Below are 27,080 nucleotides of genomic sequence, written 5' to 3' on the forward strand. Positions count from 1 at the left end.
TGGACACCCCTATAATTATCTATTATTCGCTTACTTGTGATAATTACAATACTGGATGAGGCAGATCTATGCAGACAAAGTAAAGCCAAGGAAATATGCTGAAAAATGAAAGTGAGACTCTGAGTATGTTTCAGAATCTGTAAGCCTGCCAAGGACCTTAGTAGTTTAGGAGTAGCCATCTTGTAGGGGATGGGTTATATTGGGAGACCCTACCACCTCTTTTTCCCCTTACACCCCCCTCTCCTCCTCCTCTGCACAGACACCAGAGAGGATCAGACCATCAAAAGGAAATGCTTTCCCTCTCCCCCTACAATTATCCGGATAATTGCATGAATCCTTCCTTGAATACTGCTGGGTAGTCAGGTTGAGATTTCAGCAGGAAGTGCAAGGGAAGGGATTCCAAATGGGGGAAGAAAGCCTGCTTTCTTACATTCCTAGACTTTATAGTTCTGTCTAGTGTTACATTGTTTCTTCAGGCAAAGATCTTTGTTTGCCTTCAGTCATATTTCTCCCTTCCCCCTCCCTTTCTCCCTCTCTTTCTCTCCACACCCCCCCCCCTTTTGGTCCCTTTAAAGGAGATTCAGACCACTCTGCTCTTAATAGGTGACTATAAAAGTAAAATTAATTCCCCCCTGCCTTCTAGTATCAATATCTCTCTGTTCAGTATCCACACTGGTGAGAATAAACAGAATTAAGTGCTGCAACCCAAACCAGCAATTATATCCAAGGGGTATTTTTGGGGGAGGGGAATGTTTTATTGTTGTTTTTGTTTGTTTTTTGTTTTCCTTTGGGCTTATCTAGGGGTGTTTACTCTGCTGAGAGATAGGTAGGGGTATCTGTATTATTATTTTTACAAGCTCACTGGGGCCTGAGCCAGTATCAACTTGGTAGAAAAAGCAAGCTTGAAGCCAGAAAGCAAGCCAAAGGAGGGAAGAAAGTGCCAGACGGAGATGAAAAAGGACCACGCAGAGAAATTCGGGGAAAGGAGAAAGCGGCAGATTCCTGAACAAACATGGTGGAAGGCAAGACAGGCACTCATGGACAGAGGTTTATGTATCTTTATTTTTTTTTAATTTTTTAAAATTTGAGTCTTGATTTTAAAAAGGGAAAACTCAAGAAGGGGGGAGGGGATAGGGAGTTATTCGAGTCACAGCATATCAACCCTAGAAGGGAAAAACACTGGATACACCGGATCCTCGGTGATCCTCGGTTTCGGATCACCTCTTCAATCCTCGGTCCTACATCGCTCTGGCTCCTACATTGCTCTGGCTCCGACCTGCCGCTGCCCCACAGACCCTTGGGCTGGGCCCTCGAAGTCCCCCCCCCCCCCACGGCCACCAGGGCTTCCTTGCTCTTCTTATCATCTCCATCTTTATGACTGAGGCTTGTTAACAAGACCAGCGAGCTGGCCGCGTACATCTATCTCCGAAGCTCACGCTCAACCAAGCAGTGGCGGGTGTGGGGACTGGTGAGGCACTAATTAATTGATTTCTTTGGACAGTAAAATACGGCCGCATCTACACAGAACCCATCGACTCATAAACAATATCTCTGTCGGGTGTGAGTGTATTGTCTTTCAAAGAATTTTTCCATAGGCATGTGTCAGATAGTCCCAGATTTTTAGCTACTAAAGAAGGACCCAAGTGGGCCTAATTTTTAGGGGGCCAAATCAGAGTTTGCTCAGCCCCCCAAAATGCTTTAAGTTATTACTGCCTCTGGAAAAGCATTGGGAATGGGTTTTGTTGAGAAAAACTTGACTTCTGGGATAAATTTTGCCAGTTGCTTGAGATTGAGGTTGGAAATGAGTCCAGGAGCTGGGCAGGCCAGAGTCTTCTTCCTGGTTGGCCGGGCGGAATGGGGCTGTGCTATGGAATTAGAGAGGAGCATAGAAGACAAGGTCCAGTCTTTACTTCATACTGCTTCCTAGACTTGAATTTTGAAAGTAAATTTTTAAAAATTTAAACAATCCTCACTCTTCAAGGAGCCCTTGTATGCCCAGCTCACATTCAGAACCTGCCTGTTACACGCCTTTCTTGGCTACAGCACTGCCCTAATTGGCAACCCAGAGTAACTGGATATTTATAGTAGGTCCAGAAGAACAAATCCTAAGATAGAAAGGGTAAAGTAATTAGAAAATGCTAATTCCATGCAGGTGTGATATGTGCAGTTAGACCCTGCTGCAAACAGGAGTTAGGGCTCAAAATATAGACCCTGACCTCAGACAAGAGAGGCAACAGTTAAACAGAGACAGGAGACCAGTGATACAAATAATCCATGTAGATATAGAGGGTGTTTTGAAAAGACAGAAATAATAGAAAGTACGGAAGGATAGAAAAGAGCTTCTGCTGATGGAGAATGTTATTGCTAATGCTTGGGCTTTCTCCTGATACCGTTTTTAAGATTGACAGAGAAATGTGTACTATAAATATACAACACTATGTGAACCCAAAGTATGTACTTCTATGTATTTGGTACACATACACCATATATGGAAACGTAATTCACAGAATGTATTTTTCATGTACTGAGTTGGTATGCACTTTGTGTATATATAATAACAAGATATATTTTCCATGAAGTTTTAAAATGTGGATATATTAATAATAAGATAATACTATTAATATCTAATATAATTATTATTATCTGGATGCATTGTCCATGTGCTGATTTTATATGACTTTTAGAGTGTATATACCCATGTATTTAAATAGATACAGGACTGTACTGTCCCTGTGCAACTGTACTGTTTATACATGTAAATGAATTTTTATATATGATGGATATACATGCTATATGTAATCTTTTTTTCAGGAGGGTGCTTTCCCATACAATAGGTGTGTGCCTATGTTTGTATATTTTCTAGAGAAATATATTTTCCATTCCCAGAATGTACATGTAATATAGATCTCTGTGCATCTTAGACTGTCTCAATATGTCGGTTATGTGGGCAGTATGTCCAGACGTACATTTTGTGGAACATCTTTTCCCTGCTCCGAATGTGGACTATCTTTCACAGGTAGCTTTTCTAGCAAGAACTACCAGTGAGTTCCATCCGCACAGACCGGTCCTTGAAGTTCTCCACTCCAGATCATGAAAATTGACAAACCAAAGGCTTGTCACAAAGCGACTCATGCTCAGAGAGAAGTCACCCCCAGGCAACAGGCTGGGTCGCACTGGCTAAAGGTTCTCTGCGTTTCGATCTCTTCTAAGCCTCCGGTGCCAGGCTCCTGCGGGCGGCACAGGCTTTATTTAGGAGCCTGAGGCAGAGCCGCCGCGGTGAGGAGCCCGGCGGGAGGGCCGGCCGCCACTGTGCGGACGCAGCGTGCCCAGCAGAGGGAGGCCATTTGGGAGAAAGGCCTGGTTCCCGCAGCCTGGCAAAGTCTGGGACTCAGGCTGCTCTTTGAAGTCACCCACAAACCCACGGAGCGTCTCCCCCCGGGCTGGGGCTCGGGGCTGATCAGCTGGGCGGGTCCGGGTCTTGGTGGTCTCCGTGGCTCCGGCCAGCAGGGGTCATCCCGTCATTCGCGGGGGCCGGCGGCCCTCGGGCGGCGACTGGCGCTCTTGGTTGGGCTGGCAGCTACGTAGGGCGGCGGGGCCGGGACTGGGAGGCGCGCCGTGTTTCCTCTCCTTGGGATCCCGGGCGCCCCGGATCCGAGGTCGGGTCAGGCGCTCGGGGAACTGGACCGAGGTTCCAGAGCCCTGTCCGCCGGGCAGGGGCACGGAGCGCTCTGGATGCGGGGCGGGGAGCGAGCGGTCAGGCGCCCGTGTCGGACCAGCGGCAGGCGGGTCTTTGTCTTGGAGCCTGGAGCAGCGATCGCTAGCTCGGCGCCGAGCTGCCGTGGTGCGGGGTGTTCGGTGGCGGCGGGCCGGGGACGCACGCTTCCCTGCGGAAAATCGGCAGCTCCTTCTCGACGGAGGCAGACACCTTAGGGCGGCCGGTGGGGCCAAACACTCGGCTTATACGCGGCGTTGCGGTCCTTGGCCGCAGCCCACCTCGCGCTTAATTACGCTGGAACCTTCGGCGCCTCCATGTCCCCGCCGCGCAGAGAGGGTTGGGGGCTCCGGTATGCGTTTCCCACACGGGTCGGGGGCCTACAATCCTCTCCTACTTTCCGGGTGATGGCGGGGAGGATGGGCAGAAGCTCTGGCAGGTCCGGAACCCTAAGTCCCCGGGGTTTGCTTTGTTCAGATGGGGCCGGCGGTCCCTGCTTGGCTCTGGGTCTGAGCCATCGATCGCGCCGGCTTTCCGGCTGTATCAGCATCCGCAGAACCCGGGCTGCCGGGCTCATCTCCCGTCAGTTCGATAGTGGCTTAAAATACCCTACCTGCGTCTACGCAGCGCAGAGTGGGGTAGAACTGGGTGATAATCAGGGCCAAATACACAACTTATTTGAATGGTATAAGCTTACACATACACAACAGTGAAATTATTTTTTACCTGAATTATCCAGATAACTCTCCCCTTTTCTTGTCCCTCAAGACCCAATTACAGACACAGGATGCTTTGTCTTAAATCAGTGGAGTGAGTTGTAGTTTGAGGGCTTAAACCAGACAAACAATTGCAAAATAGATGCAGTCTTTGCCCAGATACAGAGCTCAACTGCACCCTGGGTTATTTAGGTTGAGGCTCCAACAGTGACCTTCTGTTTGTCCAGGAGAGCCAAGGACTTGTTATTTAGCCATTGGGAAGAGGTTATAGTGTTTTTTCCTTCCCTGACAGCCTCCCCAGTTATTGAGTCTCAGGGCCTGCATAGACAACACCCAACAAGGAAACTTTTCTCTCAGATCTTCACTGTCTCTGGGAATAAATCAAGGGAATAATTTGAAGATCAGTTATTCCTGACCTTCCTTCTTTCCTATTTAGCCAGAAATGCTTTCTCTGTTAACTTCCTGTATAGATGTGGCTTAAGAAGAAGGGATTTAGGACCCTCTCCCCCTACCTTTATTTAGACCTAAGGGCAGCAGTCCAGTCCCTCCCCCCACCCAGCTCAAGGCTTCCAGAAGCTACCCAGCCCCCAGCCTCCCCTGAACTCTGTGGGCCATTTATATGAGTACCCCCAAAGTTTGGGATCTCCTTCCTGCCTGAACCCCTCAGATGCACACTCAGCAGGGGGTTGGGGCGAGAGAGGATAGGATTTGGTCTCAATCTGATACTTTTTCTAGTTGCAGGAATAAGAAAAGGAGGAGAGAAAGAGAAAGATTTCAGGGCAGGAGGCCTGGCTCAGGAGGCTGAGCTCTGGGGGGGCTCCTGCCATTCTGGAGCAGGCCCAGGAGGGTGGAGGAGGAGTGTGGAGAAGACTCATGATTGGAGCCTGGCTGTGAGAAAGGGAAACTCGGGGACCAGAGGCTCATGGGTGGTGGAGGCAGAGGGAGGGTGTCCCATCCATAAGGAAAGAGTGAGGCAGAGGTGCCGAGGACTCACGGGCCCAGTTGGGATTAGACTCTGGCCCAGACTGGAGCCCCTCTCTAGCATGACCTGGAGGGGACTGCAGCTGACAGAGATGGAGCCTCTATCATCAGCTTCAAGCCGTCTTTAGTACCCTGTCCAGTCATCTGACAGTGCACCAGATGTGCTCTCACAGTGAATCCACGGAGCTAGAACCATACAGCTCAAGTGTGGACCCACCAGCCCCTGCCCTATACCCCATGGCACTCTCACCATCCCATCTCCTACCCTGGCTTCACTTCTTGGAGTTCCTGCAGCTCAGACTTTGTTTCTGTGGTCCCACAGGTAGTGTCAGCCTCCTCCAGGCTATCCACATGATTTGTACAACCCTGTGATCCTCAGATATCCCTCTCCTCCCCACTCATCTACCATCCCTCAGTTTTCTTTCTGCTAGTAATTGCTTGGGACTGGAGATGGCAGCTCATCAACAGATCTTGGTTGCTCATATATTCTTGTCCATGCAACCGCTCATCCTTTATTATTGTAGGTTTATTATTTTTATTATTCATCTCAGCTGGAGAAAATAAAGTGGGTGAACAGCTAGAAGGTTGGGGAGCCCATTCTTTCTGGGCAGAGGAGACCACATGTAGAGAGCCAGTTTAAATTTTTTTCTCTCAAAAAATCACATCATCATACCATCATGTTTTAATTATTATTAATATGATGAAGCAGCTCTGTACAAGGATAATATAAAGGGAAAACGTGCTAGAGACAGACATCCGCATAGGAGGGCACACTACAGAGAGCTGGGGAAGGAGGGAGAAAGGGCATCTACCCACAAGGGTCACTCTACTAGCAACAGACACAGACCAGGACACAGAGTAACAGAGACGCTCACAGAAGTCAAGTTTAAAGCGACAGGAAGACAATATTGCATATCTTTGTTCCCCCACCCCTGCTGGAGTGTTCTGGTCTCTCTTCTCTATTAAGCTGTAAGAGTCAGGCTGGAGTGGTGGAGCTCAAACCCAGCACCCCAGAGCCCAGGAGGTCACAGGAGGGGCTGAATGAAGGGGTAGATGGGTGACCTGGCAAAGAGGGGAGTGCCTCACACCCAGGTCCAGCCCACAGGGGAGTGTGCAGACAGCTGGAGCCTAGTGATTTCTGCAGACTTGTACATAGGTTAATGTTGGTGGGGAAGTATGTCAGGTGCCCAGTGGGGGGTGGGGGTATGTGATTGTACAGGCTACTCTGCAGGGCTGAATTTGGGGCTATGAGTCTGCCTGCTTGCAAATACAGTCAGGAGAATGGTGTAGGCCCAATGGTGTACTGGGCCACTGTGCCTGTTTGTCCATGCCTCTGTATAATCTTGTGCAGGGCCTTGAAGCTGGTGGGAGAGTGGGGGGCCCTGTGGATTGCCTTTCCAGGATGTGGAAGGAGAGACTCTCCCCAGGTGGGAAGAACTCCAAGCAAGCAGGCCAGTTTCACACCGTCCAGGCTGGGTTTAACTCCCATCATTCCCCACCACCCCACCCCGCTTCTCATTCTCTGCCTCCTGGCAAGGCTGGGTCAGCAGATGGGAGGTTGAGGGACTCGCACCAAGAGGAATAAAAATGAGTGCAAGAAGGCAGGCCGGCTCCCTCACTGCTTCTCTTTCCGAAGCCAGCCTGGCATCTACCCAGATGGGGGTGGGGCCACGGCAGAAGGGGGCTATGAATAAAAGGCTCTGGGCAGGTGAAGCCACTCTCTGGCCTACAGTGGGTTTTGGGGATGTGCCCTTCCGTCTCCTCTGGTCCTCCTAACCCGCGGCTTCTCAGCCTGGGGGCGGAGGCACCGGATCCTCAGACAAAAGGCGGACGTTGGGGAGTGGTGGAGTGAGGGGTGGGTAAAAAGAGAGAAAGGAGTTGGGTGGGGGGCTGCAGCGCCCACCTCCTTCATTGTCACCAGCCTGGGAAATCCGGGGGGGGGGGCCTCTGCACCCGGTAGCCCCTTTTAGGGGCGGATTCTCCTCCCGCCTCATAAATTATCCTGGTCCAGCCTCCGGCCGTGACCATGAACGCCAGCGGGTAGAGAGAATCTGCCGCGGCTGCCAGAACTCTCTCGGCCATTCAATGCTGCACTTCGCAGCTCTTTTTACAGCCTTCCCTGTTTCCCAGAAAGCCAGGTGGGGGTCCCTGGGGTGGCTACTGAACCTGAGACTGCATCTGCTCAGCTCTCAATTCCCCTCTTGGGGCTTCCAGTCCGTAGCTGCCTGGACGGCAGCGAGAGTGGATGGCAGCACACCTGTGAGCCAATGGGCGCAGGGGCTCGGTGGAGCGGGCTGAGGACCAGGAGGACGGTTGGCTCGTTCGGGTAGCCTGCTCTAAAGGGGACCTATGGCTGATGATCGCCCCGTCCACAGCCAGCTGGGCAAAATGCTCATGCCTTCTCATACCTTCGCCTGCTCTGCATCCAGGCCTGGAGGACCCAGGACCCAGCAGACTTGGGCACTGCTGACCATTCTGTTCTCTCAAACCACACTTCCTCCTACATTTCCCCACTTCCTCCTGGCCTCCCAGAGCCACCCTGACCCCATCCCCAATCTCTGCTGATACTCCACTCTCGCTCCCTCCTCTCGGCCAGTCCTAACCCAACAACTGCAAGCTCTGAGAGCATTGGTCCTACTGTCCCCACCCTGGCCTACTCCTGCAGGCAGACTGACCAAAGACCATGGAGGGAAAATGGTGGGAGGGGGCGCCTTAGTCACCTTTCCTCCAGATCCTCAGCCAGAGGCCCAAAGTCCCAGTCCCTGGGGTCAAACTAGCCCCTCCCCAGGGCCTCAGCCTTCCCTTCCCCTACCCCCTACCTGCAGCTGTGGGCTTCTCTCCCTGGTTGGGTTCTTTCCTTGTCTCTGGGACTTGGCAGGGCCTGCTGGGGGTGTGTGGGAGGGAACCACGAACAAAACAGACAAGAGGCCGTCCAGGGAGGACCTGCAAGAGACGCCTGGCGTTCTAAGCGGGGACTGTGTCCCAGGCAGCGCCCCCTCTTGCTGTCCGCCAGAGACAGGCTCAGTCTGGGGCTGGCACCCGTGTCTTGGCCCCCTAAAAGAAGGAGAGAGCTTGCTCCCTCAAGAGAAGTCTTTTCTTTTTCATTCTGCGGTTCTGAAACCAGATCTTGACCTGCTGGTCACTAAGATTCAAGCGGTCTGAGAGTTCCCTCCGGCGCTGCCGTGTGATGAACTCGTTCACCAGAAACTCGCCCTCCAGCTCCGCCAGCTGCAACTTCGAATAGGGCTTGCGCTTCTTCCGAGAGCGGCTGTGGATCGGGTACCAGGGCGCTCCTGGGTGGAGATGAACCAGCAGGGTTGACCAGAGGACCAAGAGATGACAAGCCCAGTACCCTCGGTCTTTCCCAAGAGCCTTTCACCTTGGCCTAACAACCAATGCCAGGCTCTTCCTCTCCTGTTTTGCAAAGACTCCCATCCCTAGCAAGTCCTCCGCCTTCATCAATCTCTTCTTCCCCTTTCACTCTTTTCTCCTGGCCTCCCCAACCCTACTTCTCAGCGCCGCATCCCAGAGCCTTCTAGATTCCTATCCTCTCACTTCTCCTCAAACCTCTTCTTCTCCAGGATATCCCGGCCCCTTCCTCTAATATCCTCCAGGATGGGGTCCCTGATCATTTAGAACAGACATGAGCTAGTGACAAGAGTAAACCATATTCACTAGCCTTTCTTTAAAAAAAAAAAAAAATGTAGGGAATGGGGGCCTGTGGGGAGGTGGAAAGAGAGGCCCTGGGCAAGCAGGGATCATGCTCTGGGTCCCCAGCCCCCAGGCCTGGAAAGTCTGTCAGAATCCCCCGTCTCCGGAGCTCCCAGCCCCCTCCGGCTGCAAGCCAAGCAAAAAGGGAATCTCTGTAGTTCTTTTATGGGGATATTTACATGTTTACAGGGCTCCCCTCCCCAACTTTTTTTTTTTTTTTTTTTAAAGAAGCGCTTCCTCACCACACAGTCTGTCACCCTAGGAGGCCCTAGCTCAGTCCTACACTGCCCGCCCGAGTGAGACGTCCCGTCCGGTGTGGGCCGGGGTCCTTACCGCTGGCCGTGAGCCCGCCGCCGGGGTTTAAAGGCGATACCAAGCTTCCGGGGTCGCCCGCGCCGGCGCCCTTGTTGCCCTCGTTGAGCAGGGACGAACTGGAGTCGGATTCCAGCGACTGGCAAGAGGGCGGGTCGTGCGGGGGTCCCGCGCCGCCGTCACCACCACCGCCGCCCGCAGCATAGTCGTACTTGAAACCGAGCGCTGGCGGCCCCGACGGCTCCAGCGGCAGCAGCGCTGCCCCGGGCCCGACTCCTGGGCCGGGATCGCGCCCGCGCTCCTCACGCTTCAGGCCCCCGCCGCCGTCGGCGCACGGCTCGCGGTAGTAACCCTTGCTGTCCTCCACGCGCGCCAGCTCGCACGTGCGGCCGAAAGAAGGGTTGAGAGACACAGGGCTGCCGAGGTAGGGCTGCGGGTAGCCATTGCACGGCTCCGCCGACGGCCAGGGCAGCGAGCACACGTTGTCGCGGCGCGGGTAGGACAGCGAAGGCAGCCCGGGCAGCTGCGCCCCGGACGCGCGGAAGTTGGGAAAGTAGAAGGTGTCTCCCGTGTGGATGTTCACCAGCGGCCCCACAAACCCGGGATTCAAGAGATTATGCTCGCCCATTTCCGCGGGGCCCGACCGACAGCTTCTACTTTATTGCTATCTGACATTAAACATAGTTAAACCTGCACCGGCCACCCATTGGCCGTCCGGCTCACGTGGGCGCCGCCGGCAGGGGGATGGGTGGGGACAGAGGATCCCCCCCACCCTGCACCAACTCCAACTTCCCCCTTCCCCTGTAGAGGGGGGTGAAAGTGAACGAACCGCGGGGGCAGATTTATTCGCTGGCTTCTGGTTTTTAAAAAGATCATATAAAATCTAACGCAGAGATCGAGGTAATCGCCCGACACGGGGCAAGAGGAAAAAAGCCACACCAAAAATACCTGCACATACACGCTTCTGCACCCTGCACAAGCCCCCCACCCCACCCAGATGTATTATCTTCTGGCCAGCAGCTGGCGAGAGCAAAGCCCGTCCCTCTTTAATTAGCTCCTTTATTAACTAAAACCGTTGGAATTTACAATATATCCCCAATAAATTACTATTAGATATTGTGTCATATAAAGTTTACTGGCTGTTTAAGGAGACGGATGAGCCCTTTGGCTCGGGTTTATTTACAGTAGAGGCGAAGTGGGGGTAAAGATAGGTTTTCCTGCCGCTGTCATTGCCAGCTTCTTTTCCTCGGCTCTTTTTCCTCAGGAATTTGGGGAGACACGTGGGGTCCTCTCCTCCAAGAGGTGCGCAGGGAGGATTACTAATGCCAGGTCTTCCCCACTCTCCACCTGGGAGCCACCCAGCCTCACATCTTCAGTCACTGTTAGAGGAAGAATGTCAGAAGACAGACGGAAAAAGCAGAATAAAGATGCTCCCAGCTCAATGAGGACTTCCCCACCTGCTCTTGAAAAGCTGGGGGCTGAACTACTCTTCTCCATGACTTCTGTGGGTCAGAGGGGCTTCTGGAGGGGGGGGGTCCTCTTGGAGTCTTTGCAGCAAGAGACTCTGGGCTCCCAGGTGGGCTTGGCTGGCCAGAGAGGCCCCTGATTCCTGCTGTGGAGGAAATACACCCCAGAACGAGCCCAGCCTACTGCTGGGACTACAGATAACAGTGCCCAGCCCAGTAGGTGTGCTGGGAGTGACTGAGGGAACGCCAGAGAATTATCTTCTTGGCATTTAAAATTATATATATGGTGCTAACCCCAGCAGCTCTTTTTGCAGAAGGCTGAGAACCCAATGCAGACCATTGGCAAAATCAATGGACATCTGGAAGCCACAATATAACTTCAACCAAGTCCTCAGACACACAGTCAAGCAGATTAAAATGAAAAGTGAAACAAACCTTCCCTTTGAAACTAGGTGTATTCTATTGGGGTCTAATATAATATTCAGATTTCCATGCTATTATTTGGGATTCTTTTGAGCCAAAGCTCAAAGCACTGCTTTAAGCAATACCAGGTGGGATCAATAGTTCAGTAAAAGTCTAAATATGAGAATACACCAGATTTAGAGAAAACTAGAGAGATGACAGAATATGGGAGAAAGAAACCCACGTGGGTGAAAGTTAAATATCTGAGAATAAGTGGAAGCCACAAAAGCAGACCTAAGCAGAAGATTCTCATCTCCCTCTTTTTCTCTCTTCTGCAGGACACGGCAGAGAGAATGCAGATTCTTTGAATTCCAGAGCTTCTCGAGCGATTTCATATCCCAAACCGTAGCTGCACACTCCGACAGAAATGTGTCCGCGCGGGCGTCTCCCTGCCCGGCACAGCTCTCAGCTCTTAGCTCAGTACGCTCCGCTCTCGCTCCGCTTCCTCTTCCCCGCCCTGGCCAGCTAGGCGGCCTGGCCAGGTCCCTCCTGCCCCCAGGAGCCCGCCCCACGCCGGGCCCACTTGCCAGAACCGAGGTCAAGCAGTGAGATGTCAGCCCCGCGCAGTCACCTCTAGTCAGAACCGCGACAGTCGGGGAGGCGAGGAACGAGCAGAACTGAACTGGCTTTTTTGTGCCTAGTTGATTAAGGGGCTGTGCTACTGCAGAGGAGCATCCCTCAGCTGCGAATTCCACGTCACAGCATCTCCTTATTTATGCCCTCTTTTCAAGATGCATTAATAAGCGTTACTGAATATTTAATTAAATTTATTTGGGGGTTATTTTGGGTCATAAAGGAAAACAGGGTGTGACTTTAATATTGTTGCTGTTTTCAATCAGAACATTGCGCCGGCGGCGAGGTCTCCAGGCCTCCAGGCCTCGCGCTCGGCCGCTATTGTTGGTGTGGGGGACGCCGATCTGAGCTTTGCGGGATAATCACTAGTCCTTGTGGGGTGGAGGCTTCTCCCCATTCTCTTTTCCCTTTCCAGATAACTCCAGTCTCCTAGAAGGGGGGTGCAAGGAGAAAGGTCTTAGGCTCTCCCCATCCCTCCCTAGCTCGAAAATCTCAAGCCCGGAGCTCTGCTCGCGGTGCTCCGGGCCAGGCAGCTGAGCACGCAGAGCAGCGGCCACAGGGCGGCAGATGAAACGCCGAGGAAATGAGGATGGAGTGAGGACTTCCTTCTTCCAGACAAGCGGTTTCTCCCAGTCCGATTTAGTCCCGTCAAAAAAAAAAAAAAAATGCCACCACTTCCCCCAGGTTTCGGACCCTGGCACTTGCACACACACAAACCCCCTTCCTTCTGTGCAGCCGACCCTGTTTCCTCTAGGCAAGAGCTGCCGAGGACCATCAGCAAAATTCACATCCCCGGTGCCCTACTCCTCGAGGATCATTAGGATTATTACAGGGTTGTTAAGATCCCAGCAAAGACCCAAGCAATCTAGGCGCCCAGCCTCCCGGTGGAAGCCTCGGTTCTGTGCGCCTTTAAGGCTCCCCGCTGCACACGCCGCTCAGACGCCCATTCCTTAACCCCGCTGGGATTAAATGGCTGCAGGGACCGCTCCCAGCCTGGGTCCCCAGGGCCGGCGGGAGGCTCGGGTGCGAAACTAAATCCAGCCTCGGGGAAAGCTGCTTGCCAGGAGCCGACCCGGACTTGGTGAGAATAATTCGTAGGACAGCCCGAGGCGCTGGGCAACCGTTTCTAGCCGGGTTTAATCCGCCGGCCCTTAATGGCCAGAGCCAGGCTCCGGACGCGCGGAGCGATCTGTGCGCCCACGCTAACACACATTCATAAAATCACAGGAAGAGGTGGGCTGCCTGTTGGCCGCTGGACCACAGGTTCCTGCTGCAGCTGGCCTGGCTCAACCATCCCCCCACCTTTCATTAACTCAGGGGTTAATTAAAACTGAAGACCAGGATGTGGTCCAAGGACTTCCTTGAAGACCCCCGGCAGCCCTCGTGCTTCCTCGCATCCACCAGCGGGATGCCCAGCGGCTTCTCCCGACCTGGCTCTGTCTAAGTCTCGGTCCCTCCGGCATCTTCGCCGGCTCTGCGCTGTTCCTCGAGTCCCCGCCACCGCCGAACCGGGCGAAAGGAGTTATTACAAAATCTCTGACAGCTCTGGTGGCAGAGGCAGAACGGCTGCGGGTAGCTTAGGCCACCGCGGAGTGACTGTGAGCTGCCTGCCATGGTCCGGCTCCCCTGCCGAGGTCGAAATTATTCCGTGCGGTGCTGCCTTCTCCCTAGTCAGTTGAGGCCAAGGCAGCCCAGTTCAAGGTCACTGCCTAGTTTGCACAAAGCGGTTCTGCCGCGTATGCAAATGAGGCAGGGCCTTGGGTCCCGAAGGGAGGTGAGCAGGAGCTGGGCTGGCCCAGAGAGGGGAAATGAGAAGCGGTGGGTGGGGAAAGTCTGCACTCCAGCCCGACCCCTCAGCTCTCTTTAGGTCGTCCTTTTGGGGTATCTTGGGCTTGGGGCAAGATATTGTCGGGTTCAGACAAGACTGATGGGTGGAGGTAAGGGGCTCAGACTCCTCTTTCATCTGCTTCGCTAGCTCAGCCAGGGGTCAGAGCCCCCTGTCTCCCAGGTCCCCTTATTCGACTCAAGGAGAAGATTGGAAGGTCCCTTCCCCTGTGCTGTCTTCCAGGGCTCTGCAGCCTGGAGGAGCAGGGTGTGAGAGGAACCTTGGATGAGGGGGCCCATTCAGGCTTTCAGGCTCACACAAACGGCCCGGGGTCAGCAGCGCCCTTACCTCCTCCAAGTCTTCTGTGGCTCCCTTGGGCCCCCCCCCTCCCACCACAAGATCCCAGCCCGATTGCCACTCAGGAAATGGGGAAGGGGTCGGGAGGGGTCCCAGGGGGGAACATCTGGGAGACCATCTCTCCACTCCTCACCTGAACCTTCTTCCCTCATTTTCACTGTCCTTTCAGCGCTCGAATCGTTAACTAGTTTCGCGGCTCTGACATTTTCTCCCTCCACCAGCAGAGGATCTCCTCCGCCTAGTGAATTACTGAGTGTCAGGAAAGGTGTGGGGACCAAGTTAAAAAAAAAAGAAAAAAAGCACCCTCTCCTCAACACCACACCTACAGCCGCCGGCAACATAAGGGGAGCCCAGGGCCAGGGTCTCCGTGGACCTCGAAGCTCAGCATGGGGTGAGGACTACATAGAGTGCCCTCTGTCACCCAACCAGCCGCTCCCTCTGACCATGGCCTCTGGCCAGCCCTGTCCAGGGGAAGGGCTGAGATCTGCTTGGGGTCTGCTCTGCCCAGTTACCCAAATGCTTCCCAAACCAAGCCTCCAGTTCCGGGCGGGGGCGGAGATGGTGTTGGGCACAGGCGGATTGCGTGGGGGCAGCCGGCCTAGAGGCCAGTGGGGATAGGAGGATGCGCAGCTAACCCTGAGGCTGGCTGGGCTGGAAGAATGGGAACGGGGGTCCGCTTACCTTTGGAGACTGAAGAGGTTCAGAAGGGTGCGGGGCAGGGGATCTCAGCCTCCAGGAACCCTCTGGATACCCCCTCCCCAAGGCGGCCCTCAAGCCCAGACGAGGTATCTGAGGAGGGCGGGGCGGAGGAGGCAGAGGCTTCGGCCAGCGGTAGGCGCGCGGGAGCCGAGTTGCAGAGCATCTCTGGAGAGGCCGCCTTTTATGGGCATTATTAGCGCCCCTGTCTAGACTGCAGACGACACCTCTGTGTGTAAACAGAGGTGGCGGGCTCTGGCAGGAAGGGGGATGGCGCGTAGAGGGGGCAAGCGGCCCTCTCCTCCTCTGGCCACAGGAAGATCAAGGCCTTTTCCACCCTCCCCCATTTCCCAGTGCTCCCTGCGATGTCAAGGTCAGAAAGACCTAGTCACGGTCAAGGCTAGACGAGGAAGAGCCTGGTTGGTTGCGAAAAGGCTATGGCCCCCTCCTCCTCCTCCCAGAAGCCCCCGGCTCCCCAGGGCCCCTCCATCTTCCACTAGCGCAGGTCTGGATACACATCTGCCTGATCCAGGGCTTGGAGTTCTTTGAGGAGCGGGCTTCCGACACCATCCAAGTCAGACTCAAGTAGATCTTAGTGTGGGGGGTCTCTTCAAAACAGAACAGAGGGGGCTGCTAGAGGGTTCCCAGCTTCAATCCTCGGAGAAATGGAGAGTGTCCCAGGGGCTGCCCCCACCTACACCCACACAGCCCTGCTGACCAGCCGCCTGTGGAAAAACACCTGGTCTGGAGACAGTCATGGAGGAGTCTCCCAAGGACTGCTGGCCTTGCATCCTCAGGTGGGTTCCTGGCTGCGAGACTGACTACTGGCCGAAAGGCCGGTTGTGCTGGCCCTAGATCTGAAGACTAAGATGTGGGTGGGGAAGGGGCTTTCTCCCCCAAATCAGGAAAAGTTCTAACTGAGTCCTCCCTGGCAGCCTGGTAGAGTGGCCTCCAGAACGAACGAGTGTCCTGTGAGGCTCTGGCTCTCCCAGGTCCCCCAGCCCTGGCCACAGAGTCACACGGAGCAGATGATGCCACTGGGTTATGAGAAAGATAGCAGGAACCTCAGCCCAGAGAAGAGGAAACTGCAATGCTCACAGTCCTTTGGACTTTTCTGTCCCCTTACACCTTCATATTTATTATACTCTCACTCTCACACAGACATTGGGAGACTGACCTTGGAAAGAAAAGCTTTTCTAAATCTGAATGAAGAAAACACACTCTACACCTTGAGATGAGTGCTGGCTGACAACATTGCCACACATGCACACAGAGAGGCAGTAAAAGCTGGGGAAATTCTGCACTAATCAGAGGCTCCACACACACACACACAAAGATGCACACAGGCACACACACAGGCATGTGCGTGCACACACACACACACACATCCTTTCATAGGAAGATCTCACAGAGTTCCCCAGTGAGAATACCAACTCTTGGAGGAAGGACAGGTAAGGAACCAACACAATCAGGGAACAAATATTTTTTTCCCCAACTTTGGGGAATGTGTGTCTCCCCAGAATACACACTCACACAATACCTGTCTCACACAGGAGTTTCCATTCTCAGCCCTGCTTACTTTTATGGGAGAGGCATCCCCAAAACTGCTCTAGGCATAGTTAATCCAGTGAATGGGTGGCATCTTAAACACCCTGGCACACTGGGGCTCACCGGGACTCAGAAGTACCACAGTGCCTGCCTGGGTCACTGGTGTCCCAGTGAGCCTGCACCAGCTTTCCCTCTCTTTTCCATGGCCCCCTTCTGGGGCCTTAGGGCTGGTCCCTCCGTGTGGGAAGGCTCGTTCAGTTGACTTCATGTGGGTTTATGTGCAGAAGTGGAAGGCTGCCTCGGAGAACTTCAGAATTCTCTTTCCCTACTGAGCCTCCAAGTCTCCACTGTGTCTACAGCTGTGTCATGGGACTTCCCAGTGCACTCCCAGGTCAAGAGGGCTGTGGGTCCATTAAGGAAGCCCTGAGGTCTCTTGTCTACTCACTTCCTTTTTCTGATGAAACACACACATTTAGTGTTCAATTCTTTACATCTCAGGGAAGACAGGGGTTTTGGAGAGAGATTAGAGTGGTGAGTGGGGAGAGAAAGGGGAGATGGAATTAAGAATGAACCTTATTCCTAGGAGATTCATCTATTTGCAACTCCTAATCTGTACTGCTCAGCCTGGGATTCTTTGGTTAGTTAATCCAGGGTTGAGATGGAGAGAACAGGATCGGCAGCCACATCAGTAGCAGAGGCTCCACAGAGGGTGAATTCTTAGTCTCTTAGTCTCTCAGATTCAGTGTGTGTGTTGTGTGTGCATATGTGTGTATCACAACCCCCACCAAACATTTATTTAAATAAAACTTGAAGACCTTCAGCCATTAGGCAAAAAGAAATTGGAGCACTCTGAATTCCAATCCAATGCCTCCAGTCTTTCTATATCTCAGGAGAGGAAAAATATCATAACATAAAAGTTGTTGCAGTAAAGATTTAATCTGAGATAACATTGTTTTAGGCTATATTGCTTTTTTAAAATCTCTTAACCTGACAACTTAATGATCTCATTAACTCAGTGGGATAGGAAGATAGGCGCAGATGGACAGGACAGTGAAAACAAATTAGTGGCAGAGTCTGCACAACTCCTGATTGCCTGGAAGACTGAGGTTTCCAAGAAAGCTGGAGAATAGAAGCAAGGTTGGCTTAGCAAACTTGGGGCCCACAGCGTCCTTGGGGCCTGACCTCTTGCGCAGATCGGTGGGAAGAAAAGAGAGCAGCTTGGGAATGCTGAGCTTGCAGCCACCCCCCACAAGGGTTGACTAAGGGGACCACTTCCTAGTTCCAGCTCTGAACTGTTGGGAAGGATTTGGGACACTGGGGCACTAGGGCCTCAAGAACCTAAGATTAGAGCCCAATTGCTGCCACCACCACTGAAGCATCCAGCTCCCAGATGGGATGGCCATTTTCTCAGCCTCGGGATCCAGGATCCAGATCTGAGCCCTGACTATTAACTGAAGTGAACTCACTCACCTGCTGCCAGGCCTTTTTAGTCACTGATCACATCCTTCTCTCCCGAACCTACTCATTTGTTTGGGGCATCAGGATGGTAAAGAGTTTTCTCCTGTCTAGACACTATCAACTATCTGAATGACTAACTTAAAAAACTTAAGTAAAGCAAAATATGAGTTTGGGATGTACCTAGCCTGGTGTGATGTCAGTACGTAGCCCTGGCCAACTCTGGCTGCATCAGGGCAACAGAGCCTCCCTCCCCCAAAGAGCCAGTGGATAGGAGTTTCAGAAGTAATCCAAGCAATAAAATTAAGGCAAAAAAAAAAAAAAAAAGATTTTATTTTAAAAACGGGTTTGTGGGTTCTTTTTTCTTTTTGCATTCAGTACATTGTCATTTAGACACCACAATACTATATACAGATACACAACATTTTTTAAAAAACCTATTTCTGATGAACATTTCAAAAGAACACTGTTTTGTAATGCGCCAGTGGGAAAGGAGAAGGTGAGCCCCCACACCTCCCCAGCACCGAGCTGGCCTTTGAGGAGGGAAATGTCAGTCGTGTCTACATTAGCTGGCTAATTGCGATTATTTTGGCCTCCTGGAAGAAAACGGCTTTCTTCTGCACAATGAGTAAAAGTGAAAGTGTGAGGCCTTCTGAGCTGTTGCCTTGATGGAGAAGTGACTGGAGAGGGATTCTGCTGGAGGACCCACTCTCCATCCCCTTTGAAGAGAAGTTTGTCCTTTCCTTACAAAAAAAGTTCTGCTCCTGTGCCTGGCCTAATCTCAGCCTCAGAGAAGACATATTTAGCAGCGTGGCGGGAGTTTCTGTCTTCCCTGGATTTTCCGACGGGACCCAGAAGTAGAACAGAGGAGGCTATGGGGGCACCAGTGGCTCCAGAGAAACTCAGTTCCTTGCTTGAAGTGGGAGGGGGGATAGGTGGCTCCTCAGCCAATTCCAGCTTTTGTTGAAACAGATAGGAAAAAAGAAAACCTAAGCGCTGTCTGTACTCCAATCACGATGCCAGATCCCTAATGCTTATGATTAATATTAATGAGACTTTTAAAATATGCACAGAAACTCTTAACTGGGATATCCTGCCTAACTAAGGAGTGCCAAGGGGCTGGGAGCAGGAGGAGGGACTGAAAGGAAAGTAGGAGCTCCCCAGGTCCTGCATCCCGGTGGGACCCTCAGTGGGGTTGCCTATCTACCTGCCCGGGCAAAGGATGGGGCAAGAAAGGGATCATTCAGGGTTCCCCAACTCTGCTTTGGCTGGAATGATCTTTCCTGCCACTCTGCTTTCTGGCAAGGGGAGAAGGGTGAAGGCCAGAGGGAGTGGAGGCCAGCTGCCTTTCTCCCACAGCCCACTCAGACCCACCTCCAAAGCTGTTGAGGCCAGGTAGGTCCCATCTGCATAGGGGTGGGGGTTGAGGATGGGATGGGGAGTAGAGGGCAGCAGAGCCCACCATCTAATATTTTCTGCCTCCCTGCATTCCTCTTTCTGGTTAACATTAAATATTGGTCTGCACCCGGGAGAAGGGTCCTTCTGGTGAGTTCATATATGGTACAAATCAGCGACATAAATAGATGGGGCGGGGCTGGTGGGCAGTCAGGTGGAGTGAAGGTGAGGTGTTTTCGATTTGCTGACCACCTTCTTCTCTTTGACCCGACGGTTCTGGAACCAGATGGTGACCTGGCGCTCTGAGAGATTTGTGGTGGCCGAGATGCGCCGGCGCTTCTCTTTGGTGATGAACTTGCTGGCCGCGTACTCCTTCTCTAGCTCCTTCAGCTGCACCTTGGTGTAGGGCACGCGTTTCTTGCGCCCGCGCCTGTAGCTGTTGACCTCGGGCTGTAGGGGGACCACGTCTGGGGGGAAAAAGAAGGCAGGCAGCAGGAAGTGAGTCGCACGCTGGACCCAGCAAACGGCTATAGCGGCTCAAGGCGCAGGGACTCACAGGTGGGCAGATTGTCCCCAAATCCTTTGCATCTCTGCTATTACCAAGGCCACGGCTGAAGTGGGGACACTGGGGTATTGCCTCCGGTGCGAGCTTTTTTTTTTGGCGCGAACTTTAAAGAAGGGGGTGCCAAAAGCTCAGAAATCAAGATAAATAATATTTTATATACTATACCTACATGATTATCAAAAATTTCATAATGAACAAAATATCAAAATTTTAAATGAATACAGGACCAGTATTACTGATTTTTCTTTTTGCCTCAGCCTCCAATCTGGTTCTGCATAGCATTCCTTATCAGAATCCTTGTCCCTGTAGAGGGGTCCCTCCAAATTCCATCCTGGTCTGCTAGCCTGCAGGATTGCAAGTATTCAGGAAAAGTCCTCTTTCCTAGCAGTTAGATCACTTGGGAATCAGGCAGTTTATACTCTGCCCAATTATTAGAGGAAGGTGTCCTTTTGTATGCTTGAGGGAGAGCATGGTGGGCAGGGAGACTGTTTCAGTGGGCACAGACCATCAAGTGGGGCCTCTTGCCTTTGGTCACTGGCTCTGCACTGGGAATCTGAGGCCAGCACCAACAGCTAGAGAGAAAAGTGTCCAGGTGAAGCTAGACTGCCTGGGAGCCAATCTCTCAAGGAGTCCAATATTGTAAGCCACTTAGTAACATCCCAGGTGGGAAGCCCTAGCACTGAGATGTAAGAAATCTGGCCCCTAGAAGTAGAGGGTCCACACCCCAGGGTGTGCCCACCAGAGGAGACACACTAAGAGAGCCCCTCTTGGGTTAAGACCAGCGGTTCACATAAATCTTCTACAAAAAGAAATCAGTGCCCCTCCCTTGCCCTCCCTCAAATTTTCACTCACCAAGAGACAGCAATTCTGATCTGGTTCCCCATCCTCATCTTTCCACCAAGGCTGAAGGAAACTCTCCAACCCATGCAGGAACCCTAATCCTAAACTCCAAATACCTTGCCATACCACTACTAGTTCAATTTCTTTCTGCTCTATGAGAATGTCACAGGAACTAAAGTGCGTCACTTACAGCCCCTCTTCCACTCCAACAACAGAAAGGTCCTAGCAACACTTTCAAGGAAAGTAAGGAACTAGGGAGATGAGCTGAATAACTCACCCCTCAACTTTAAAAAATGTAATTGACTGACTTCTTCCTGCAGGATCCAATGAGTAGGGCTGAATATTTAAATGGTTTCCTCTTCATTTTTACTGCCCTTTGGAAGTGCAGACACAGTCTAGAATAAGGGCACAGAGCTCTTCCTGAAATGCCTGTTCTCACCTCCCCTTCATCAATCACCTTCCTTATCCCCTTTCTCATTGGGTCTGCTCTCTTTCAGAGACCTTTATCTACACAGGACAGGAAAGAAGAGGTCACCCAGGCAGGGGGGAAATAAAGTACATGGAAAGAATATGGGAGAGAGGGGATTCCAATGGTCTGGTCACACTGTCTCCAGGATGACAATGTCTATGGAAAATTGTTGGACCTGTCATTTTTCTCTGCCTATGTAGGAACAGGCTAAATTTTTTTAAAATCTGAAAAACAAAACAACTTCACTTCAGCAAATCAGATCCTTTACGTTAAAAATGACTTTTTTTTTTTTTTGCACAAGATGTTTTTTAAAAAAATCTCTCAGTTCTCAAATATGTTTTGCTCTTACAGACATAACTATGATTTGAGAAACTGATGAATCTGGAACAAGAGTAAAACACAGAAAGTAAGTAATAATAATATGAGATTATTATTATTTTTTTTTCAATCCTTGGAACATCTTTTTAAGGCTTATTTTATTAAACCCATTTTACAAGATAAGGAATCTGAGGCTCAGAATAGGTAAAGAAGCTCAAGTGGCAGAGCCGGGTTTTAAAACCAGATTTTTGGGCTCAACATAATGACACAGTAAGTTCTAAAATGGAAACAGACCACCTGGTACAATTTAGCTTTAAAAATACCCCCTTTCCCCTGGAGAACAAATGGGATAGAAGTGGGTTTGTGTTCCTGAGTTAACCAGATAATTGTCCCTGATCTGTTAAACGTCACTTTCTGAAAAAGCTCACAATTATCTACCTGATTGGGGCTCTCCTAAACCCCAACTATAAATTTCCCATGAGGTTGAATCAACAAACCCTAAAAGAATCAGTTTTTGAAAAGCAGATAACTGGTCTAAATTGGTTATTTTTCTCTATAGAATGCCAAGGGTTTGATCTGGCCAAGCTTTCCCTGGATCAGACCAAACAGCCAGTTATTTTGGGCAGCTGGGGAAATACCTTCAGCCTTGCCTTCTCAAAGAAGCCCCCTTTCATTGTCTTCTGTCTTGTCTGGAAAGGAAGTGGGATCTATAGATACGGAGACATCTGGAAATTTAGGCCCTGAGTTGTATCTATGCTACCTAAAGTAAGTAGAGGACTTGGTGACTTATTTTACAATCAAGCTTTCCGTAGTCTCCCTACAGCACATACGCAGGCATGCAGGCACACACACGCACACATGCACACACATCTCACTTCATACCTGGGAACCCAACAGACACTTTTGAGGAGCAAATAAAAAATCAGATCAATGCTTAGCCACAGCTCTCTCTTGGGGTCCTGTGTACATGTTTCTACCACCCACTAGATCTTGCCCACCCTCTCCCACAACAGGGCTCTGGGCTCCGAAGAGGACCTAGTTCTGCTAGAAATCCTAGCCACTCTTCTCAACCAAAATCCAATGGCTTATCAACAGAGATTTTCAGTATGACCCAAAGAGCCCATTATTTCTGTCTCTCTATTATTCTCTCCCCCTCATCCTATCTGTCTCTGTCTCTCCCTGTCTCCCCACCACACCCACCTTCTCTCTTGGAATCTCTGTCAAAATTAAAAATTGTCTCCCCTCACTATAGGAAGGAAAAAAAAAGAGCAATGAAGCAAAGGTCTATATAATTGGGTGAAGTTGAAGAAGCCACAACTCATCTTGGCCCTAATTATCTGGATCTTTCTGAACAATTGCCTTCATCTCCCACACCAGCCCAGACTGCCATGGATGAGGTTTCTCAGAGCCAGAGGCACTGAAGAGAGACAGCAGTGTTTATGCTGAGATGCTGCCGAACAAACCACAATTGCATAGACAGAGTTATCTGGAAATCTCACTACTTCTAAAAGAGCTCTGTGTGGGTAGAAAGATGGAGGGTGTCTGAAGATAATTTCTTATTCATCTGCCTTTTGCCTGTACCTCTGCACTGAGATACAGCAGCCCATTTCTATTTCCACACTGGGACTGTGTGAGCACATAGCTGTTGAGACATATTTGGTTTTACATGCGTTTTCATGCCATAATTTGCAAGTGTGTTAAATCTCAGTTGGGTTGTATGATTTTTTTATGTTAAAGATATTTTTCCCTAGGAGGCTGTGATCAAAAAGTGCTTACTTTTAGCAGGTTTTTGGCATGTTTTTTTTTTTTTTTTCTTTTCTGGGAATCTTTAAGATGTTTATTTTTGCTGATATATTTCTGAGCTCCTTTCCAATCTCTCATTCACTCCGCATGCAGACACAGCAATGCCAGAGCAGCTCCTTCTCGTCCCCTCTTCACACTAAACCAACTGCCCATTGCTCTGCCCACAGTGGGGCTGGTGGGCATCGGCCCCTCTGCCCTTCAGCCCCTTAGCATGGTCCGTTGGCTACCAGCTACCCATGCTCCAGGAATTTCTGCTAAATCCCCACCTCCCAAGGAGCCACCCATCTGGGTGAGATGGGAAATTAAAGGGTCATATCTCCACAACACATTATTGTACACCTACATGTGAGGTGCTTATCTTCTAGAAAAGTGTTATTATGTGTTTCATATTAGGTCGTTAATAACAGAAAACATATTATATAAAAATATAGTCAGTGCAGAGTAGGTAATACATACATCATCCTTAAATCTTCTGGCAGTCAGAAATTGGGTGTCTAGCGTGGGTCCCACCTTGGTCAGTTGTATTATACTAAGTCATCTTAGAATATTTACAAGAATATTATTTGCTACACTTTGTAACATCATCCAGTAATTTTTTTAACTGTCTGCTCTTTCCCCATTCCCGGATGCAGAGGAATTTCAGGCCCACCCTAAGGAGGTCTTCAGGTCTATACGTCCCAGTGAAAATGTCCCTTGGTCCCCACGGAGAGCCAGGAGGGGGCCTGCTGGGTAGTAGGAGGAAACATATATGGCTGTTCTGGGCACCCCAGGAACCCTGCAAGCATCAGAATGGACCCAGTCAACCCTCTCCCACTGAGCTCTGCTTATATGTAATTAGAGCAGACTCAAGATCTGGATTCGTTGAATCCTGATTTCTCAGCACTGCGCTGAATCCAAAGCTCCTGATGTGATTTTGAGAACCCTGGAACTGGTCTTTTCCTCTGGGGAGTGGGGGGTGGGTGTTGCGGGATCCTCTCCTATTCAGAGATAGTCTCAATTGGAGAGGGAACACGCCACCAGTGAGTTCCAATCCCTCACCGAATACATAGCCAGACAATACCGAGGGGTTCCCATCCTGGGCCTGGACCTCAGATTCCTCCAAAACAAGCCTTCCCCTGAAACCTCATCCTCACTCCTCTCTTCCTGTGTCTAAGGCATGAGTAACTCTCTCCCCGACGTTTGGCGGAGTTGGTAGTGCGCATACACACACAGATTATGAGCCCTACAGACAGGCAAAGAATTTTATATCCCAGGAGAGGGATGCAAACACCCTTTTTTTCCACACTCTCTCCAGAGATTTCAGTTCCCTTGCTCCTTCAGCAATCAGGAAATTCGTGGTCAAATTCTTAAAACAAATCAAGGGGAAAAAAAAAAGAAAAATTTTAAAAATGAAAAATCTACATTTCTGTAGACCCCGGCAAATTAGACCTGTATTTTAAAAACAGCAACAGCAACAAAACACCTGTCTAGTGCCTAAATGTTCTTGGAAATCCAGGCCAAGAAAATGCTTGCGGGTTCTTATTTTTTTCCTCCAATTGATTCGGTGGCTTGAGCGTTTTTGTTCTAATGGGTTTAGATTCCAAGGCACCCAAGGCCCACCCCCCCCCCCCCCATTTCAGGCCGGAAGCGCATTTAGGGGGCCGAGAGCCGCGCGTGAGACTGGAGCCCTGCGGAGGGGGAGGCGGCGAGCTCCCGACTGGAGCGGAGCCGGCGGCCCGGCGCTTGGGCGCCTGTGATTGCTTCACTCTCCGCCGGGCAGCTCCGGGAAACGTGTCGGAGCAGATTTCTTCCCCGGCGCATTCCTCAGCGCAGCTCGCCCGGCCGGCTCCATCTGCAGCCCAGCAAAGCCGGCGCGCCGGGGCCAGACGGCGGGGGTGGCTGGGGCGCGGAGCCCCGGGGCAGACGGGGCTGGGAGGGGTCCCTGGCGGCGGCCGCGTTCGGGACCCTTCCTTACCTGGAAAGGGAGACTTCCAGAGGTGGGCGGACTGCGACTGTTCCTTTGAGCAGTACACCTGACTGTCCCAGCCGTTGGAGAGAGCCCAGTGCTGGTAGCCTTCGACGGGGATGAGCGCGTCGTGACGCGGCTCTGGGTGTCCGCTGATCCCAGGCACCACCGACACGTCCAGGTAGCCGGGCATCGCCTGGTAGGAACTGGCGAAGCTGGGATAGAAGGCGAACTCCTTGGCCCTGGAGGACAGGTCGTCACCGGGAAGGGCGCCCGACGGCTCGGGGTACTTATCGCCCGGGTGATAGGCGCAAGGCTTTTGCTGCAGGTTCACGTTGTGCGACAGGCGGCAGCCGTAGTAGCTGCCACCGAACGGGTAGCCATAGCCCAGGGTGGCGCTGGACGAGGTGGGGGGCGCCGGCGGCGGGGCGCACTGGCGCGCCGCCTCCGGGGCCGGGATGTCCGTGTAGACGGCGCCCTGAGGGGCGCCCAGGGGAGCCGGCGGGCGGCCCAGCACGGGGTGCGGAAGCAGATCGCGGCAGTGGCTGGCGGGGCAGCTGTTGCCCAGCCCGTCCATGCTCGGGGCTTTGCCGGGACTCGCTCCGCTGCAGCCGCCCCCCGCTCCGCCCGCGCCGCCGCCTCCCCCGCCGCTGCCGCCGCCGCTGCCGCTCTCCGCCGCGCTGTCCTCATAGACGTACATAAGGCTCTCCGGCCAGCGCGGATGCAGGAGCAGCGAAGTCGTCATGACATGATCTGCTCGAGCTTTTTAAAAACTCCACTTGCCAGAGGCTGCGAGCTAGGGAGACACCTCGCTCCCTTTTCCCCTCCCCCATCCCTCCTCCCTTCCCTCCCCACCCCTCCCCTCCTCCTTCTGGTGCTTCCACCGCCCTCCCCACCTTCCCTCTACGCATGCGGGTACACTTCATTAAGAAATCACCGGCTCCCGCCAGCCTCCCCTAGGCCACCCTCCCGCGCTCACGTGACACCGGCAGTGCACGTGACCTCCTGGCTGGGTCTCCTGGGGTTCCCACCCCTAGAGGCGGGGCGGGGCGAAAGGGGAGATGTCTCTGCTGATTGGTTCTCAGGGGTGGCAAAGAGGAGGGAGCTGGGAGATTTAAAGGGACAGGGTACCGCCCCCTGGCAGGCCCGGGGGAGGGAAGAGTAAGGAGGGTGAGGCTGAATTTGGCCGACTGAAAGGGGTCTTGGAGAGACCAGACCGTTCCTGGGCGCTTCCTCCTAGGCTGAGGAGGCGTACGGGGAAGACTGATTCCAACCCGCAAAGGTCTCTGACTGGATGGGGGCTTGGAGCTAAGGGTGGAGGAGACCCCGTATTTTTTTTTTTTTTTCTTAATAAATAAAAAATCTAGAAAGCAAGCGGAAGCGCACCGGCAAGGAGTAGAGAGCCCCGGGTCTGGCCTTGCCTAACTACCCGGGAACTCCGGCTGGCACCCGACGCCGACGCCGAGCAGCGAGACTTTGATGTCGGGATTGGGTTTCCATTTCCGACTTTCAGACACTTTCTCCAGAGCTCCAATTGTCTGACGGGGACCCTCTCTAGTCTCGTTGCCCGCAGGTCTTCCTCCAGCGGAGCAAAGAACTGGGAGAATGTAATAACTCCCAGACACAAACATCATCACACCGAGGGCAGGATGCTCTCAATGAAAACTTGAGATTTGAGAATAAAGGAAAGAAATGGAGGCATTTCAATACACAGTAGAGTTTAAAAGCCTCGGAGTGAGATTTTTCAAAGGAAAAGGGGAGGAGGAGCAGAGATTCGGTCTAGGAAAGCTGAAAAGCACTGGATGCGAACCAGAGCACGCGCTCTCGGATCCATATACAAAAGGAACGTGGCATGAAGCAGGGTAGGCAGCGCTGCCCCTTTGGAGGAACGTTTCCCAGGCGCTACTCTGGGAGACTCCAGGAGGCCCGAC

At 52.1% G+C, this 27,080-nt stretch overlaps 2 protein-coding genes across 2 annotated transcripts; both read right to left on the bottom strand.

Moving 5' to 3' along the window:
• Positions 1 to 8,463: 8,463 nt before the first annotated feature.
• On the bottom strand, positions 8,464 to 10,060 carry HOXC12 (homeobox C12). Its single transcript, XM_061122393.1, has 2 exons — positions 9,454 to 10,060; positions 8,464 to 8,702 (listed from the first exon to the last, which is right to left on the bottom strand). Exons 1-2 carry the CDS (start codon positions 10,058 to 10,060, stop codon positions 8,464 to 8,466), a joined length of 846 nt encoding a protein of 281 aa, XP_060978376.1.
• A 9,359-nt stretch (positions 10,061 to 19,419) lies between these two features.
• HOXC13 (homeobox C13) lies at positions 19,420 to 25,894 on the bottom strand. Its single transcript, XM_061122407.1, has 2 exons — positions 25,159 to 25,894; positions 19,420 to 19,676 (listed from the first exon to the last, which is right to left on the bottom strand). Exons 1-2 carry the CDS (start codon positions 25,892 to 25,894, stop codon positions 19,420 to 19,422), a joined length of 993 nt encoding a protein of 330 aa, XP_060978390.1.
• Between the last annotated feature and the right edge of the window lie 1,186 nt (positions 25,895 to 27,080).

Source organism: Dama dama, chromosome 3, assembly GCF_033118175.1.
Source record: "Dama dama isolate Ldn47 chromosome 3, ASM3311817v1, whole genome shotgun sequence".
Classification (NCBI taxonomy): domain Eukaryota; kingdom Metazoa; phylum Chordata; class Mammalia; order Artiodactyla; family Cervidae; genus Dama; species Dama dama.